General features: G+C 36.2%; 1 protein-coding gene across 2 annotated transcripts in view; it reads right to left on the bottom strand.

Moving 5' to 3' along the window:
- MTREX (Mtr4 exosome RNA helicase) overlaps positions 1–19,058 on the bottom strand; it is a 164,428-nt gene that overhangs the window by 92,964 nt on the left and 52,406 nt on the right. For both annotated transcript variants that reach the window (XM_077117151.1, XM_077117152.1), the window contains exons 7-8: positions 2,095–2,269; positions 904–994 (exon numbers count right to left, since the gene is read on the bottom strand). In XM_077117151.1, coding sequence (XP_076973266.1) covers positions 904–994; positions 2,095–2,269 — 266 coding nt within the window. The remainder of the gene's footprint in view (positions 1–903; positions 995–2,094; positions 2,270–19,058) is intronic.

The following is a 19,058-nucleotide window of genomic DNA, read 5'->3' as shown; positions in this document are numbered from 1 at the left end:
TTCCATTTTACTTTGAGAAGCAGAGTTGATGGCTCATATAAAGTTACAGCAACAAATTTTGAAGATACACTATTACTATTTTAACCAGAATCTTTCATCCAAATTATACCCAAGATCTTTTGGAGATGAAAGATGTGATAGGCAGTAGTTCTATAATGTTTTTTTTTTTTAAATCGAAAATAAAACCCAGGAAGAAAACAGTTTCAGGGTATTCCCCTAAAATAAACAAGTTACAGGATAAATGATTTTAAAACTAAAACAACTCTTTTCAGAACTTAATTCTGTGAATTTGAAGAGAGTTAAATGTTAAATAATGTCTCAAATAATACAAATGTGTATGCATTAAATATTGTAATTTTTAAATGTGCTTGTTGATACTGGCCCCCTCAAACAGGCCAAATACACTTTTACATGACAGTAATATAATACCCTAAGTAAAGGGAAATTTATACTTTTTCCTATTGCTTATGAGTATTTCATAATCCCCAATTTATTTGTTTTACCATAAACATGCACTTAAAGTTCTTTTAAAAACTAAAACAACTTGATAAAAATCAGAAAAATTTAATTTGTTAGCCAGAAGTTTTAGGAATTTTTAAATATTAGTTTCATTAGAGAGGTCTCTATTTAAAGCAAACTATTTTTTATTTCATTTGCTTTATTCAACACTGCATTTTCTCACAAAGGAAAAGCTACTATTTGAGGAATAGTATTTAAAATAGATCTTACTGGAAATAAAATATCATGTTCTTGGCAATTTAAAGAAAGAAAAGTTTATCACAACTCTAGTCACACCAAAATCAAAATCAAAATTTAACAACTTCTTGTTCAAAGTTCCTCAGGCCAGTCTTACAGTGATATAATGTCACAAATCTCAAAAACAACACAGAATATAAACAATACCTGAATCTCTCATGTAATGAATTTCATCAAATATAACCCAAGCAACTTCTCGCATAACTTCAGAACCTCTGTATAGCATACTTCTCAAAATCTAAAGAAAAGACAGAAGATTTGGCAGGAGTGTGGCATAATAACTAATAATTAAAACTTTTTTCTAACAAGGAATTGGAGTTATATACCTTAAATATATTTTATAAACCAAACAGTATTCCTTTTTTCATAAAACAAATTCAAATAACTTTTCAATAGTTAGAAATCAACTACAATCCAGGGAGAAAATAGTTATCAGCTATACTTTTCATGTCTCAAATATAAAAACACTCTCTTATATGCACAGCAACTATTTCAAGAACTACACTTCCTAGGTTATGTGAGCAACTAAAATTATCTTCTATCCAACATGTTGGATAGGCCCTATACTATTGATTTATTTTTTTCTGCCTCTATCTATTCACAACATGGATACTTTCTAGCACGCACTGTCTTTAGTTGTGGAGTTAAAGGAAATCCACCACAGATGGAAGAAAGTTTTGAGGATGGAAAATAAACTGACTTTAGCACAAAAATGAAAAGTGGCAATGCTTTTGGGTGGTTCTCCAGACCAGAAGATAATTTATGCTCTCTAGTGTACCATATCATTTTCATGGATAAAATGCAAGGATACAATACAAATTCGTAAAAAAGTACTTATAGTATGGTAAAGATGGCCAATCATGTCCAAAACTTAAGATAACTATATGTAAAACCTAACTGAGTATAGGAAGTAACTAAACATAATATCATATATTTTTTTAATTTAGTTACTTATCTATTTGTATCAACACTCAGGTGAAGAAGAAAAAAATCACATGAAACAAACAACTACCACGTATATGAAACTATGCTTGAAACCATATACAAAGCCATGAAAACACTCTGATGTTACTGACAGTAACAAGCCTTTGAAGACACTTGATGAACAAAGGTCATATCTTATTTTATGACAAAAAAACAAATATTGGCAATTTAGAAATAAATTTATACAATTATTAGAACATTTTAAGATAAACTTTTTCCTTTTCAAATAAATATACTCAGAAAGCAAAGTATTACATTTTATTTATACAGAGCAACTGATAAAACACTGGATGCTCTCACTGAATACACGTTAAATTAAAAAGGAAAAAACAGATGAGGTGCTATATAAATTACCTCTGTGGTCATAACAAGACAAGATGCTGTAGGATTAATAGTAACATCTCCAGTCATCAGACCAACATCTTGAAATTCTTCATACATTTCACGATATTTCTGGTTACTCAGAGCCTTAATTGGACTGGTAAATATTACACGCTGTTTTTCTCTTAAGGCCAAAGCAATGGCATACCTAAAATGTGAAAGCAAGTAAGGATAAGACAATTACAAAGTTTTTTCTTCAGGCTTTCTGATTTTTATTCTATTAATATGTAAATTTAACTGAATGATTTTTAATGGACCTTGTAGAATACAAAAACCTTATTCTCTTTACTACAGACAACCTACTGTCCTAAAAATTATTATGACAAATCTGAAAAGTACTGATCTAAATGAAGAACATTTTAAATTTAACACACCTCTGGGAATTGATGCAACCTAATTACTGATACCAATGATTATTAATGATTACTCTATTTCTTACAAACAAATAAAACAACTTCAGTTCTGTAGATGGGCCCCACAAAGTTCAGAGCCTACGCCTGTCACTTTCTACTGAGAGAGATTACATAAATGACTAGGAAAGACTAGAAAATGAAGGTTTTTCTCTTTTGTGTTTCACAAATAAGCTAATCCATATGTATTCCTTCCCAAAATGTAATATTTATCAAAGAAGCCATTGCTTGAAAATTACAATGGTTTATGATTATGGAACCCATAATCTAACAGAAGGCAATATAGTAGCTCTGTTTGTTTTTTAAAGAAAATTCAGTGGAGTTAAGTATTTCAATATACACCATGAAATCATGACTAAGGTTGGGACTGTATTAGAACCTTCTTGGTTAAGACACAGTTCACGGAGGTAGGGCAAGATGGCAGTACAGTGAGGGGTGGAATTTGGTTTGTTCTCCAGGGCAGCTAATAGCCAGTATGGTAAAGTACAACTGCTGGGGGAACATCAGTAACTAAACATGCAGCGTACACCAGTCTGGACCAGGGGGAAGGGCTGTGATCCCACACAGAACTCTAAGGCCCCCAACATGCAGAGACTGGCACCCCACCCCATGGGCACAGCAGGCTGGTTCCCCCAGGGGAAAGGAAACTGATTTTTCTCGCAGCAAGGGATCAGCTCAACCAAGCTCCAGTTCCAGAATTATTTAACAAATTCTGACTATTGAATACAACCCCCCACCTCAGATAAACCTAGAATAAGAAATAAAGAGAACTAGGAGTTTTTGCCCCTGCAGAGAGGGGGCAGGGCTGACAAAAAAAAAAAAAAAAAGAAAAGAAAAAAAGAAACAAAAACCAGAGGCTTTCTGAGCGGACAGCACAAAATATTGGGAAAGGGCTAAACCCCAAGAAAAGGGGGCACACAGAGCCTGGAGATACATAGAGCCACCTACCAACTCAATGTCTTGACTGACAAACCCAAGGAGCAGGGGTCAGGCTCTGAAAAGGCTTTTTTGCATTTTTTTTTTAACTACTTAAAGTAGTTAACTACTTGAAGATAGAAATGAAGCACTCTCCCCCTCTAGCACTGCTCAAGGCAAGGGCGGAATTAAGTTTGTCTGACAGACAAAGTAACTAGTCAGGTGAAAGGGGTTAATTCCTTAAAGGGTGTTATCTTTCCTAAGAAAAGGGGGGCAGGGCCCAGTGCAAATGGAATCCCTTCATCAAGGAATTCAGGCCTTAGGGACTGGAAAACAGAAGGAATCAAAGCAATCCTACCACCTCCACTCTGTCTCAAGCATGCTTCAGGCAGGGACAGTCTACTGAAATTAAAGGCACCAATCACTTTAAGCTGGGGGGAAGCCTAGGGAAAACAAGTACCAACTGCTGCACAGGATAAGAAAAGCACAGATTCTAGAGGCTTCACGGAAAAGTCTGATAATCTGCTGGGTCTCACCATCAGGAAAAACTGATGCTGGCTACTCTTTCCTCCTGAGACACATCCCTGTATGGTCCGTGAAAATCTGACCATACAGATCTTCCTCAAAAAAAAAGGGCTCCATTCCCAGACCACGCACCCCGCCTCCCCCCGCAAAAAAAGGCTCCATATCGGCAGGCCCAGAAACAGAAAAACAAGAACTGAAAAAGTTCTGATCACTTACACTGAACCTATGCTACAGGTCGAGAAAAAGTTGCACTGAAATGTCAGAGAACAGAGAGAGAACAAAGCCATGCAGCAAGAAAACCCTCCATAAAAGAATGAAAACGACCTCCAGAATAAACTAATTAAAGAAATCAAATGACTAGACGTCAACAAAAAATAATACTAGGAAAATCGAAGATACAGCCCAGTCAAAGGAACAAATCAACACTTCAAATGAGAAACAACTAATTCAGGATGTTCGAACACACATGAAAAAAATCTCATCAAAAATAAAATCAATGAGTTGAGGGAGGATATAAAGAAGACAAGGGGCAAAGTAAAAGAACTTGAAAATCTGAGAAAACAAATCAGAACTTATGGAAATGAAAGGTACAACAGAAGAGATAAAAAACAACAACAATGGAAAGTACAACAAAAGATCTGAAGAGGCAAAAGTAAAGGATTAGTAATCTAGAGGACAGGACATCTGATATCCAACACACAAAAGAAAATATCGGGAAAACAAGGGAAAAATATGAGCAGGGTCTCAGGGAAGTAAATGAAAAATTGAAGTACACAAATGTAAATATTGTGGGTGTCCCAGAAGGAGAAGAGAAGGGTAAAGGAGGAGAAAGACTAATGGAGCAAATAATCATTGAAAATTTCCCATCCTTAAGGAAAGATGTAAAATTACAGATCCAATAAGAGCAGCATACCCCAACACAGAATAGATCCAAATAGACATACTCCACGACATTTACTAATCAGACTGTCAAATGTCACAAAGGGAGTATTTTGAAAGCAACAAGAGAAAAGCAATCCATGACATACAAGGGAAGCTCAATAAGACTATATGTGGGATTCTCAGCAGAAACCAGAGGCAAGAAGGGAGTGGTATAATATATTTAAGATTATAAAAGAGAAAAACTGCCAAACAAGAATTCTATACCAAGCAAAACTGTCCTTCAAAAATGAAGGGAAAATTAAAAATGTTTTCAGATAATCACTGAGAGAATTTGTGACTAAGAGACTGGTTCTGTAAGAAATAGTAAAGGGAGAGCTACGGGTAGAGAAAAAAGGCAGGAGAGAGATGTCTGGAGAAGAGTGTAGAAATGGAGACTACCAATAAAAGTAAAAAGAGAAAAAAAGATTAGGATATAAAATCTAAAAGACAAAATGGTAGAAGTACTGCCTTTACAGTAATAAAACTAAATGTTAATGGATTAAATCCCCCAATCAAAAGACACAGACTAGCAGAATGGATTAAAAGATAGAACCCTTCTATAAACTGTGTACAGGAAACTCATGTTAGACCTAAGGCTAAAAATAGGTTGGAAAAAAAATTGGTTGAATGTGCAAGGGTGAGAAAAGATATTTCATGCAAACAACATTCAAAAAAGAACAGAGTAGCTATACTAATATCTGACAAATTAGACTTCAAAACAATAAAATTAAAAGAGACAAAGAACATTATGTATCAATAAAAGGAACAATTCAACAAGAAGACATAACAATCATAAATATTTATGTGCTGAGCCAGAGTGCCCCAAAATACATGATGCAAACACTAACAGAACTGAAAGAAGAAACAGACACCTCTACCATAATAGTTGGAGACTTAAATACCCTGCTTTCATCAATGGATAGGACATCTGGACAGAGGATCAACAAGGAAACAGAGACTTTGAATAATACAATAAATGAACTAGACTTAACAGACATGTACAGAACATTATACCCTACAACAGCAGGACATAAATTTTCTCAAGTGCTCATGGATCATTCTCAAGGATAGACCATATACTGGGTCACAAAGCAAGTCTCAATAAATTTTAAAAGACTGAAATACAAAATACTTTCACGGATGATAATGGAATAAAGTTGGCAATCAATAACAAGCAGAGGATCAGAAAATTCACAAATATCTGACAGCTAAACAACACACTCTTATACAACCTGTGGGTTAAGGAAGAAATTATAAGAGATATCAGTAAATATCTTGAGACAAATGAAAATGGAAACACAAGATACCAAAATTTAGGGGATGCATCGATAAATCCCAGAGTGATATGAACAGTGAATGAAAAAGTATTTGCAAAGACCCCTTGGGGGAAGGCAAGAAAGCGGGAAAACTCAACCTCCCCAAGTGGAGAATTCTTGGTATTCTCACAGCAGTGGGGACAACCAAAGCAATAGGGGGAGCCCTCAATCTGGGGGTTTATTCATACGAAACTTATTCCCGCAAAGGATAGGCTAAGTCTACTAAAATTAGACATAAGAGTCTCCCCCAAAGAACCTTTTTGTTGCTCAGATGCGGCCTGTCTCTCTCAGCCAACACGACAAACTCACTGCCCTCCCCTTCTCTACGTGGGACATGACTCCAAGGGGTGTAGACACCCGGCAACATGGGACAGAAAGCCTAGAATGAGCTGGGACTTAGAATCAAAGGAATGAGAAAACCTTCTTGATCAAAACGAGAAAGAGCGAAATGAGACAAAATAAAGTATCAATGGCTGAGAGATTCCAAACAGAGTCAACAGGTTATCCTGGGAGTTATTCTTATGCATTATAGAAATGTCACCTTTTTAGTCAGGGTATAATGGAGAGGCTGGAGGGGAACCGCCTGAAAATGTAGAGCTGTGTTCCAGTAGCCACGTTTCTTGAAGATGACTGTATAATGTATAGCTTTCGCAATGTGACTATGTGACTGTGAAAACCTTGTGTCTGATGCTTCTTTTATCTACCTTATCGACAGACGAGTAAAAAACTGTGCTGGTTTGAAAGAAAGTACGCCCCCTAAGAAAAGCCATGTTTTAATATAAATCCCATTTCATAAAGGTAGAATAATCCCTATCCAATACTGTATATTTGAAACTGTAATAAGATCATCTCCCTGGTTGATGTGATTTAGTCAAGAGTGACTGTTAAACTGGATTAAGGGACGACATGTCTCCACCCATTTGGGTGGGTCTTGATTGGTTTATTGGAATTCTATAAAAGGAAATATTTTGGAGAATGAGAGATTCAGAGAGAGCAGAGAATGCTGCAGCACTACGAAGTAGAGTCCACCAGCCAGTGACCTTTGGAGATGAAGAAGGAAAACGCCTCCTAGGGAGCTTCATGAAACCAGAAGCCAGGAGAGAAAGCTAGCAGATGATGCCATATTTGCCATGTGCCCTTCCAGCCGATAGAGAAGCCCTGACTGTGTTCGCCATGTGCTTTCTCACTTGAAAGAGAGACCCTGAACTTCATCGGCCTTCTTGAACCAAGGTATCTTTTCCTGGATGCCTTTGATTGGACATTTCTATAGACTTGTTTTAATTGGGACATTTTCTCAGCCTTAGAACTGTAAACTAGTAGATAATTAAATTCCCCTTGTTAAAAGCCATTCCGTTTCTAGTATATTGCATTCCAGCAGCTAGCGAACTAGATCAAAAACATATGGATTAAAAATAAATACATAATAGGGGAAACAAACGCTAAAATAAATTTAGTAAATTGAAATGCTAGTGATCAACGAAAGGGAGGGTTAAGAGGATGGTATGTATTCATTTTTTTCTGTTTTCTTTTTCTGAATTGATGCAAATGTCTAAGAAATGATCATGATGATGAATGTACAACTATGTGATGATACTGTGAGTTATTGATGATATATCAAGAATGGAATGATCATATGGTAAGAATGTTTGTGTTTGTAGGTTGTTATGTTGAATAATAATAAAAAAATAAAAAGGATAATCAATAAATTTAAAACTAAAACAAAAATTTTAGGGGATGCAGCAAAGACAGTACTAAGAGGGAGATTTATTACTTTAAATGACTATATTAAAAAAGAAGACCAAAAATCAAGGAATTAACTGTTCACTTGGAAGAATTAGAGAAACAACAGCAAAGCACCCCCGAAACAAATGAAAAGAAAGAAATAAGAAAGATTAGAGCAGAAATAAATGACACAAGAAGGAAATATAGAAGATAAAGACTAGGATGGTATATATTTACCAAAGCCTAGAGTGGACAATTATGGTGATTAAATGTACAAATATAAGAAAAGTTTTACATGAAGGAGAACAAATAAAGGTCAACACTGCAAAGTGTTGAAAATGGAATGGTATAAGGAAAAAATACAATCAATGCAAACTAGAGTCTATATTTAATAGTAACATTGTAATACGCTTCCACTGAATGTAACAAAAGCAAAAACACAAAAGCTAAATGTCAATAAGTAGGGGATATGAGGGAGGGGTATGAGATTCTTTGCAGAAGAAATGGAAATGTTCTCATACACATTTTGGTGGTGAAGGCATGGCTATTTGATTATACGGGGAACCACTGATTTTTTACTCTAGGTTGAACTGTATGGTGAGTGAATAAAACTGTTTAAAAATGAACAGAGATACAAGTGCTGGAGAAAACACAGGAAGAGAGATGTACCCACACACTGTTAGTTGGGAATTAGAGTGGTATAGCCCCTCTGGGGAGCAGTGTGGTGGCTCCACTGGAGCCTGTATTCTCAACAGGAATGGACATTTGCACTGTGTTTAGAGAGCAGCGTGTAATCTGCAATGGACAGAGGTGGCCTATGGGTACATCGACTGATGAGAAGTGCGAACTATAGTGTGTGCATACAACTGCAAGAAGGAATGAAGCTGTGAGGCAGGTTACAGGAAGGAATGAAGCTATGAGGCATGCAAGTAGGTGAATGAACCTTGAGGACATCTGTATGTTGACTGACTAAGCCAGAAAGAAAAGACAAATGTAATGCTTCACTAACAGATAAACTATAATGTACAAAAAGTAATGAATTCCAGAGCATAGGCTATCAGGTGAAGGCCTACTGTAAAGGTTTCTAGATGATAGGCTCTTACAACAGTTACAACTACTCCTGAGTTTCAGCTATTATTCCTAAATTCTGAGATGCTGTGCTCTTTGTGTATAACCTGTACGCTCCCTGGAATTCTGGGCATCTGTGTGACAATTGCAAACCAGAGCTAGAATTCTGCAGTGAAAGTCCAGCATTACCCCATATAGCAACTGTTAAAAACAATGAAAAAGTGATCAGACATTATCTGAAAACCAAAATTACACAGAACCTTGAATAGGGAGTGAGATTCTGCTGGTTTGTACAGGTTGGTGTGATGCCCTAATATATCCCAGCGCAATCTGGGCAAAAGATAAAAAGTATCTGCAAAGTTCCCTTGAAGGACTGAGGAAAAGGTGAAAACATTAAACTTCCCCACCTGGGGAAGACCTGATATTCTCATCAGCATTAGCGACTGTCAAGTTGATGGGCCAGGCCTTCTATTTCGGGCTTGACCTAATGAAAGTTATTCCTGCAAAGAAGCTAAGCCTATTTATGATTACGCCAAGAGTCATCATCACAGATATTCATCTGTTGTTCATATGTGGTTTTCTCTCTAAATCAACTCTGCAGGTGAACTCACTGACCTCCTGCCTACATGGGACATGACTCCCAGAGGTGTAAATCTCTTTTGCAATGTGGGACATGACTCCCAGGAATGAGCTTGAACCTGGAGTCATGGGATTGAGAAAGCTTTCATGACCAAAAGAGGGAAGAGAAATGAAACAATAAAGCTTCAGTGGCTGAGGGATTTCAAACGGTCTTAGGAGTTCATTCTGGGGGTTACTCTTATGCAGTATATAGATATCCCTATTCAGTTTTTGGTGTATTAGAGTAGATAGAGGGAAATACATGATACTGTTTAACTATAATCCAGCAGCCTCGATAGTTGAAGATGACGGTATAATTAATTATATAGTTTTTAAGTGTGACCTTGTGATTGTGAAAACCTTGTGACCAACACTCTCTTTATCCAGTGTATGGACAAGTGAATGAGAAAAGGACAAAAAAATAAATGATCGGGGTGGTGGGGGTATGGGATGCTTTGCATGTTCTTTCTTACTATTTTTTTCCTACTTTTATTTTTATCTTTGGAGTAATAAAAATGTTCCAAAATCAACTGTGATGAATGCACAGCTATATAATGATACTGTGAACCACTGACTGTATCCTTTGGATGATTACATTGGTATGGGAATACATAATATCTATAATTAAACTTGCATTAAACAAACAGTATCTAACTACATGCTTTCTACAAGGGATGCACATTACATTTAAACACACATATAGATTAAAAGTAAAAGGCTGGAGATTTCCTATCACATTTTGGAGGACATGCTACAAAGAAAAAGACTCTTCCTGTCTCTTACTTGGAAGAAGTCACCAGCTGGACATTTTCATGCCCTAAGAACTATAAATTGGGAGGCGATCACTTCAGGAGTCAGAAGAGCAAAACTTTCAGCTCTACTTCAGTCAGTCAGCTTCTCCTGGAGAGTTCATTTAAAACTTTCACTGGAGTTGCCAATTTGAAGCCTGCCAACAGAATTTGGATTTGTGCAGCCCTGTAGGCAGGCACCAGGAATCGAACCCAGGTCTCCAGTACGGCAGAACAGCTACTAGGGGAGTAGAAACAATACAGAACAGCTCCCGGAGCCACGACAGAGATCAAAAAGACAGCGTACTCCATTCTGGAACGGCTGACTGGCAGGGAGAACTCACTCCGGTGAGATCGTCGAGGGGCGCGGGCTTCCCCGGGAGGGGCGGCAAGCGGCCGGAGTTCCTTCCCTCCTCCTTCCCGGGCCAGCTGGCAGAATTGGGCAAGCAGTCCCCTCAAGCCGTGGCGGCATGCGCCCCCACCACGCGTGGCCCCCCGGAACAACTGAGAGAATTGGATTGGAAATCCCCAGGCCGCAGAGAATGGTGACCGGGGGAGGTCCCTTCCAAACACGTGACTCCCCGGTCCGGCTGGGACAGTGCACTCTCCTGGGCCGCAGCGGCTGGCGCCCTCCCGCCACGCTTGGCGCCCTGGACGGACTAGGAAATTCGGTCGGGCGCTCTCCCGGGCTGCGGCGGCCGGCGACCCTCCCCGCGTTCGCAACCCGGGCCGGCTGGCACTCTTCTAAGCTGCTTCGGCTGGCGAACCTCCCCAACGGCGAGAGTTTTCCAAAGTTAAAGGACCCACAGCACCTTTTACTGGTGGGACCCGCAGACAAACGTGTGCCACGAGCGCCACCTACTGGGCAGGATAAGAAAAACAGAACCCAGATATTGCACAGAAAAATTTTTCAACCTGTTGGCTCCAACACCCAGGGAAATCTGACTAAATGCCCAGACGCCAGCAGAAGATAACGAATCATGCTCAGAAAATTGAAAATATGGCCCAGTCAAAGGAACAAACCAATAGTTCAAATGAGATATAGGAGCTGAGACAACTAATGCTGAATATACGAACAGAAATGGAAAACCTCTTCAAAAACGAAATCGATAAATTGAGGGAGGACATGAAGAAACATGGGCTGATCAAAAAGAAGAAATAGAAAAACTGAAAAAACAAATCACAGAGCTTATGGAAGTGAAGGATATAGTAGAAAAGAGGGAAAAAACAATGGATACCTACAATGATAGATTTAAAGAGACAGAAGATAGAATTAGTGATTTGGAGGGTGGAACATCTGAATTCCAAAAAGAAACAGAAACTATCGGGAAAAGAATGGAAAAATTTGAACAGGGTATCAGGGAACTCAAGGACAATACGAAATGCACAAATGTACGTGTTGTGGGTGTCCCAGAAGGAGAAGAGAAGGGAAAAGGAGGAGAAAAACTAATGGAAGAAATTATCACTGAAAATTTCCCAACTCTTATGAAAGACCTAAAATTTCAGATCCAAGAAGTGCAGCGCACCCCAAAGAGATTAGACCCAAATAGGCGTTCTCCAAGACACTTACTAGTTAGAATGTCAGAGGTCAAAGAGAGGATTTTGAAAGCAGCAAGAGAAAAACAATCCATCACATACAAAGGAAACCCAATAAGAATATGTGTAGATTTCTCAGCAGAAACCATGGAAGGTAGAAGACAGTGGGATGATATATTTAAATTACTAAAAGAGAAAAACTGCCATCCAAGACTCCTATATCCAGCAAAATTGTCCTTCAAAAATGAGGGAGAAATTAAAACATTCTCAGACAAAAAGTCACTGAGAGAATTTGTGACCAAGAGACCAGCTCTGCAAGAAATACTAAAGGGAGCACTAGAGTCAGAACCAAAAAGACAGAAGAGAGAGGTATGGAGAAGAGTGTAGAAAGAAGGAAAGTCAGACATGATATATATAATACAAAAGGTAAAATGGGAGAGGAAAATATTATCCAAACAGTAATAACATTAAATGTTAATGGACTGAATTCCCCAATCAAAAGACATAGACTGGCAGAATAGATTAAAAAACAGGATTCTTCTATATGCTGTCTACAGGAAACACATCTTAGACCCAAAGATAAATATAGGTTGAAAGTGAAAGGTTGGGAAAAGATATTTCATGCAAATAACAACCAGAAAAGAGCAGGAGTGGCTATACTAATATCCAACAAATTAGACTTCAAATGTAAAACAGTTAAAAGAGACAAAGAAGGACACTATATACTAATAAAAGGAACAATTAAACAAGAAGACATAACAATGATAAATATTTATGCACCGAACCAGAATGCCCCAAAATACGTGAGGAATACACTGCAAACACTGAAAAGGGAAATAGACACATATACCATAATAGTTGGAGACTTCAATTCACCACTCTCATCAGTGGACAGAACATCTAGACAGAGGATCAATAAAGAAATAGAGAATCTGAATATTATTATAAATGAGCTAGACTTAACAGACATTTATAGGACATTACATCCACAACAGCAGGATACACCATTTTCTCAAGTGCTCATGGATCATTCTCAAAGATAGACCATATGCTGGGTCACAAAGCAAGTCTTAACAAATTAAAAAATATTGAAATCATACACAACACTTTCTCGGATCATAAAGGAATGAAGTTGGAAATCAATAATAGGCGGAGTGCCAGAAAATTCACAAATACATGGAGGCTCAACAACACACTCTTAAACAACCAGTGGGTCAAGGAAGAAATTACTAGAGACATTATTAAATATCTCAAGGCAAATGAAAATGAAAACACAACATATCAAAACTTATGGGACGTAGCAAAGGCAGTGCTAAGAGGGAAATTTATTGCCCTAAATGCCTATATCAGAAAAGAAGAAAAGGCAAAAATGCAGGAATTAACTGTCCACTTGGAAGAACTGGAGAAAGAACAGCAAACTAACCCCAAAGCAAGCAAAAGGAAAGAAATAACAAAGATTAGAGCAGAAATAAATGAAATTGAAAACATGAAAACAATAGAGAAAATCAATAAGACCATAAGTTGGTTCTATGAGAAAATCAATAAGATTGATGGGCCCTTAGCAAGACTGACAAAAAGAAGAAGAGAGAGGATGCAAATAAATAAGATCAGAAATGGAAGAGGAGACATAACGACTGACCCCACAGAAATAAAGGAGGTAATAACAGGATACTATGAACAACTTTACGCTAATAAATACAACAATTTAGATGAAATGGACAGGTTCCTGGAAAGACATGAACAACCAACTTTGACTCAAGAAGAAATAGATGACCTCAACAAACCAATCACAAGTAAAGAAACTGAATTAGTCATTCAAAAGCTTCCTAAAAAGAAAAGTCCAGGACCAGACGGCTTTACATGTGAATTCTATCAAACATTCCAGAAAGAATTAGTACCAACTCTCCTCAAACTCTTCAAAAAAATCAAAGTGGAGGGAAAACTACTTAACTCATTCTATGAAGCCAACATCACCCTCATACCAAAACCAGGCAAAGATATTACAAAAAAAGAAAACTACAGACAAATTTCTCTAATGAATATAGATGCAAAAATTCTCAATAAAATTCTAGCAAATCGTATCCAACAACACATTAAAAGAATTACACATCATGACCAAGTAGGATTCATCCCAGGTATGCAAGGATGGTTCAACATAAGAAAACCAATTAATGTAATACACCACATCAACAAATCAAAGCAGAAAAATTACATGATCATCTCAATTGATGCAGAGAAGGCATTTGACAAGATTCAACATCCTTTCCTGTTGAAAACACTTCAAAGGATAGGAATACAAGGGAACTTCCTTAAAATGATAGAGGGAATATATGAAAAACCCACAGCTAATATCATCCTCAATGGGGAAAAATTGAAAACTTTCCCCCTAAGATCAGGAACAAGACAAGGATGTCCACTATCACCACTATTATTCAACATTGCGTTGGAGGTTCTAGCCAGAGCAATTAGACAAGAAAAAGAAATACAAGGCATCAAAATTGGAAAGGAAGAAGTAAAACTATAACTGTTTGCAGACGATATGATACTATACGTCGAAAACCCGGAAAAATCCACAACAAAACTACTAGAGCTAATAAATGAGTACAGCAAAGTAGCAGGTTACAAGATCAGCATTCAAAAATCTGTAGCATTTCTATACACTAGTAATGAACAAGCTGAGGGGGAAATCAAGAAATGAATCCCATTTACAATTGCAACTAAAAGAATAAAATACCTAGGAATAAATTTAACTAAAGGGACAAAAAACCTATATAAAGAAAACTACAAAAAACTGTTAAAAGAAATCACAGAAGACCTAAATAGATGGAAGGGTATACCATGTTCATGGATTGGAAGACTAAATATAGTTAAGATGTCAATCCTACCTAAATTGATTTACAGATTCAATGCAATACCAATCAAAATCCCAACAACTTATTTTTCAGAATAGAAAACCAATAAGCAAATTTATCTGGAAGGGCAGGTTGCCCCGAATTGCTAAATACATCTTGAGGAAAAAAAACAAAGCTGGAGGTCTCGCGCTGCCTGACTTTAAGGCATATTATGAAGCCACAGCGGTCAAAACAGCATGTATTGGCATAAAGATAGATATATCGACCAATGGAATCTAATAGAGTGCTCAGATACAGACCCTCTCATCTATGGACATTTGATCTTTGATAAGGCAGTCAAGCCAACTCACCTGGGACAGAGCAGTCTCTTCAATAAATGGTGCCTAGAGAACTGGATATCCATATGCAAAAGAATGAAAGAAGACCCATATCTCACACCCTATACAAAAGTTAACTCAAAATGGATCAAAGATCTAAACATTAAGTCTAAGACCATAAAACAGTTAGAGGAAAATGTAGGGAGATATCTTATGAAACTTACAATTGGAGGCGGTTTTATGGACCTTAAACCTAAAGTAAGAGCACTGAAGAAGGAAATAAATAAATGGGAGCTCCTCAAAATTAAACACTTTTGTGCATCAAAGAACTTCATCAAGAAAGTAGAAAGACAGCCTACACAATGGGAGACAATATTTGGAAATGACATATCAGATAAAGGTCTAGTATCCAGAATTTATAAAGAGATTGTTCAACTCAACAACAAAAAGACAGCCAACCCAACTACAAAATGGGAAAAAGACTTGAACAGACACCTACCAGAAGAGGAAATACAAATGGCCAAAAGGCACATGAAGAGATGCTCAATGTCCCTGGCCATTAGAGAAATGCAAATCAAAACCACAATGAGATATCATCTCACACCCACCAGAATGGCCATTATCAACAAAACAGAAAATGACAAGTGCTGGAGAGGATGCAGAGAAAGAGGCACACTTATACACTGTTGGTGGGAATGTCAAATGGTGCAACCACTGTGGAAGGCAGTTTGGCGGTTCCTCAAAAAGCTGAATATAGAATTGCCATACGACCCAGCAATACCATTGCTAGGTATCTACTCAGAGAACTTAAGGGCAAAGACACAAACGGACATTTGCACACCAATGTTTATAGCAGCGTTATTTACAATTGCAAAGAGAAGGAAACAGCCAAAATGTCCATCAACAGAAGAGTGGCTAAACAAACTGTGGTATATACATACGATGGAATATTATGCAGCTTTAAGACAGGATAAACTTATGAAGCATGTAATAACATGGATGGACCTAGAGAATATTATGCTGAGTGAGTCTAGCCAAAAACTAAAGGACAAATACTGTATGGTCCCACTGATGTGAACGGGCATTCGAGAATAAACTTGGAATATGTCATTGGTAACAGAGTCCAGCGGGAGTTAGAAACAGGGTAAGACAATGGGTAATTGAAGCTGAAGGGATACAGACTGTGCAACAGGACTAGATACAAAAACTCAAAAATGGACAGCACAATAATACCTAATTGTAAAGTAATCATGTTAAAACACTGAATGAAGCTGCATCTGAGCTATAGGTTTTTTTGTTGTTGTTGTTTGTTTTTAGTATTATTATTACTTTTATTTTTTTTCTTTTTTCTCTATATTAACATTCTATATCTTTTTCTGTTGTGTTGCTAGTTCTTCTAAACCGATGCAAATGTACTAAGAAACGATGATCATGTATCTATGTGATGATGTTAAGAATTACTGATTGCATATGTAGAATGGTATGATTTCTAAATGTTGGGTTAATTTCTTTTTTTCTGTTAGTTAATTAAAAAAATAAAGTAAAATATATACAGTAAAAGAAAAAAAAAAAGTAAAAGGCTGGAATAGGATATAGCCACTGAAAAATAGTAACCATAAGAGAATCCAATTAAAGTAGACAAAATTGACTTTAGCAGAACAACTGACTAGAAACAAAGAGGGACATACAATAATGATAAAATCTGAACGCATCAGGAAGATGTAACAATTATAAATGTTTAAAGCGATTTGCCTAAATGTTTGTGGAGATGCCTAAAATATTGGAAGCAAAAACTGACAATTAAAAGAGGGAACAGACATGTCAACAAGTTATACTGAAGACTGCAATAATCATCTCTCAGTAACTGATAGAACAATTTGAACAAAAGCAGTGAGAATATGGAAGAGCTGAACATCACTATAAACCAACTTATTATGACATACATTGAACACTACATCTAACAATACAGAATGCATATTCTTTTCAAGTACTCATGAAAAATTCTCCAGGATGGACCATAAGCTAGAATATAAAACAAGTACACTTCAAAATATTGAAATCATATACAGTATCTTTTTCAACCAAAGGAAATTAAATTTCAAATCAAATATTGAAAGAAAATTAACAGATTAAAAGTAAATAACATAAGATACTATATCACAAGAAAAGCCAGAAATTAACTTGAATGAAACTGAAACTATCCATTTATTTTATGGGATGCATAGAAGGCAGTTCTAAGAGGAAGATATATAGTTTCAAATGCTTATATTAAACATGAAGATTAACTAAAACGAACTAAATTACCATCTCAAAAATTTTAAAACAATATCAAATCCAACATGAAATAAATAATTGATGATCAGAGCATAAATCAGGGAAACAGAAAAGAGAAAAACTAATGAAAATAGAAGTTGGTAAAAACAAACACTTAGCTAAAATAGTCAAATAATAAAGAGAAGGCACAAAAGAAGAAAATCAGGAATTAAAGAACATTATTAAAGACCCCAAAACAATTAAAATAAGTTGAAAGAAATAATATTAAGAATTTCTAACATAAAAGTAAAGAATTCAGATAAAATGGTCAAAATTTCTAGATAAACATAAATTACCAAAACTGATTCAAAGAAAAGAAAATCAGAACAGACCTATATTGAGTAAAGAAATGGAATTACAACCTGGAACGCTCCCGCAAAGAAAAGCCTAGGCTCAGACGACTTCACTAGTGAATTCTACCTAACATTTAAAGAACACCAACCCTACACAAACTTTTCCAGGAAGGATACTTCCTAATTATTTTGAGGTCAGCATCACCCTGATACCAAAGCCAGAGAAAAAAAACTAGAAGAAAACTAGCAACCAATATCCTACATTAAGACGTCTATCTATTTAAAAGCCCATAACAAAATATTAGCAAACTGAACATGGCAACTTAGAGAAATGATCACCTGCCATGAACAACTGGGTTTATCACAGGAATGCAGGATTGGTTTAACATCAGAAAATTAATGTAATAAACCAAATTAATAGGGGAAAAAAACAAATGATTACCTCAATAAATGGAAAAAGCATCTGACAAAATATAATACTTCTTAATAAAAACTCTCGAGTTTTTAAGAGGTAAAAGTGTTCTTATTCCCAAACAACATGATTATCAATGTGAAATATCTTATGAATGTATGAAAAAAAGATATTTGAACTAATAAGCCCAGGATACAATAACAATATATAAAAAGCAGTTGTATTTCAACATGTAAGTAACGTAAAATTCAAATATGAAATTAAGAAAATAATTCCATTCACAATAGCATGCAAAATAATAAAATACTTAGGAATAAGTTTAAGAAAATGTATGTAAGATCTACACACTTAAACCTACAAGATATTCCTAGGAGAACTTTAAGAGCTAAGTAAATGGAGAAATATATCATGGAGACTCCATAGTGTTAAAAACGATCTATAGGTCCAACACAATCTCTATCAAAATTTCAGTAGGCTTTTTGGTAGAAGGTAAACTAATTTAAAAGTTTTATTTGGCATGCTATATAATTATTATTTGGACATTTATTTAAATATGTCTATGGATAAACTAATTAAGAGTAGGTGGTTAAGATTTTCATTTGCTAAATGTAAAAATATTTGTATTTTCATATTTTCCTGAAATCAGAAAAACATTTAGTAACACAGGTCATTACTATAACAATGTAGATATTTGTAATAATTTTCTACTTGATATTTTCAGAACATTCACAGTTTTGACGGCTTATCAAGTGGTATTTAAGTTAGTGTTTAATATTTAGAACTTAAGAACTCTGCTACCTGAATTTGTACATTTTTTCCTTGTTGCCTTAAATTTAAATTGGTTTATGAAACTTACTGCGCACACACAGGTTTTACAATGATTGTATGGATACTTTATTTAAATATGCCTATAGCTAAACTAAGATACCCA

The sequence above is a fragment of the Tamandua tetradactyla genome, chromosome 9 (genome assembly GCF_023851605.1).
Source record: "Tamandua tetradactyla isolate mTamTet1 chromosome 9, mTamTet1.pri, whole genome shotgun sequence".
In the NCBI taxonomy this organism is placed as follows: Eukaryota; Metazoa; Chordata; class Mammalia; order Pilosa; family Myrmecophagidae; genus Tamandua; species Tamandua tetradactyla.
This window is presented reverse-complemented; position numbering and strand designations above follow the sequence as displayed.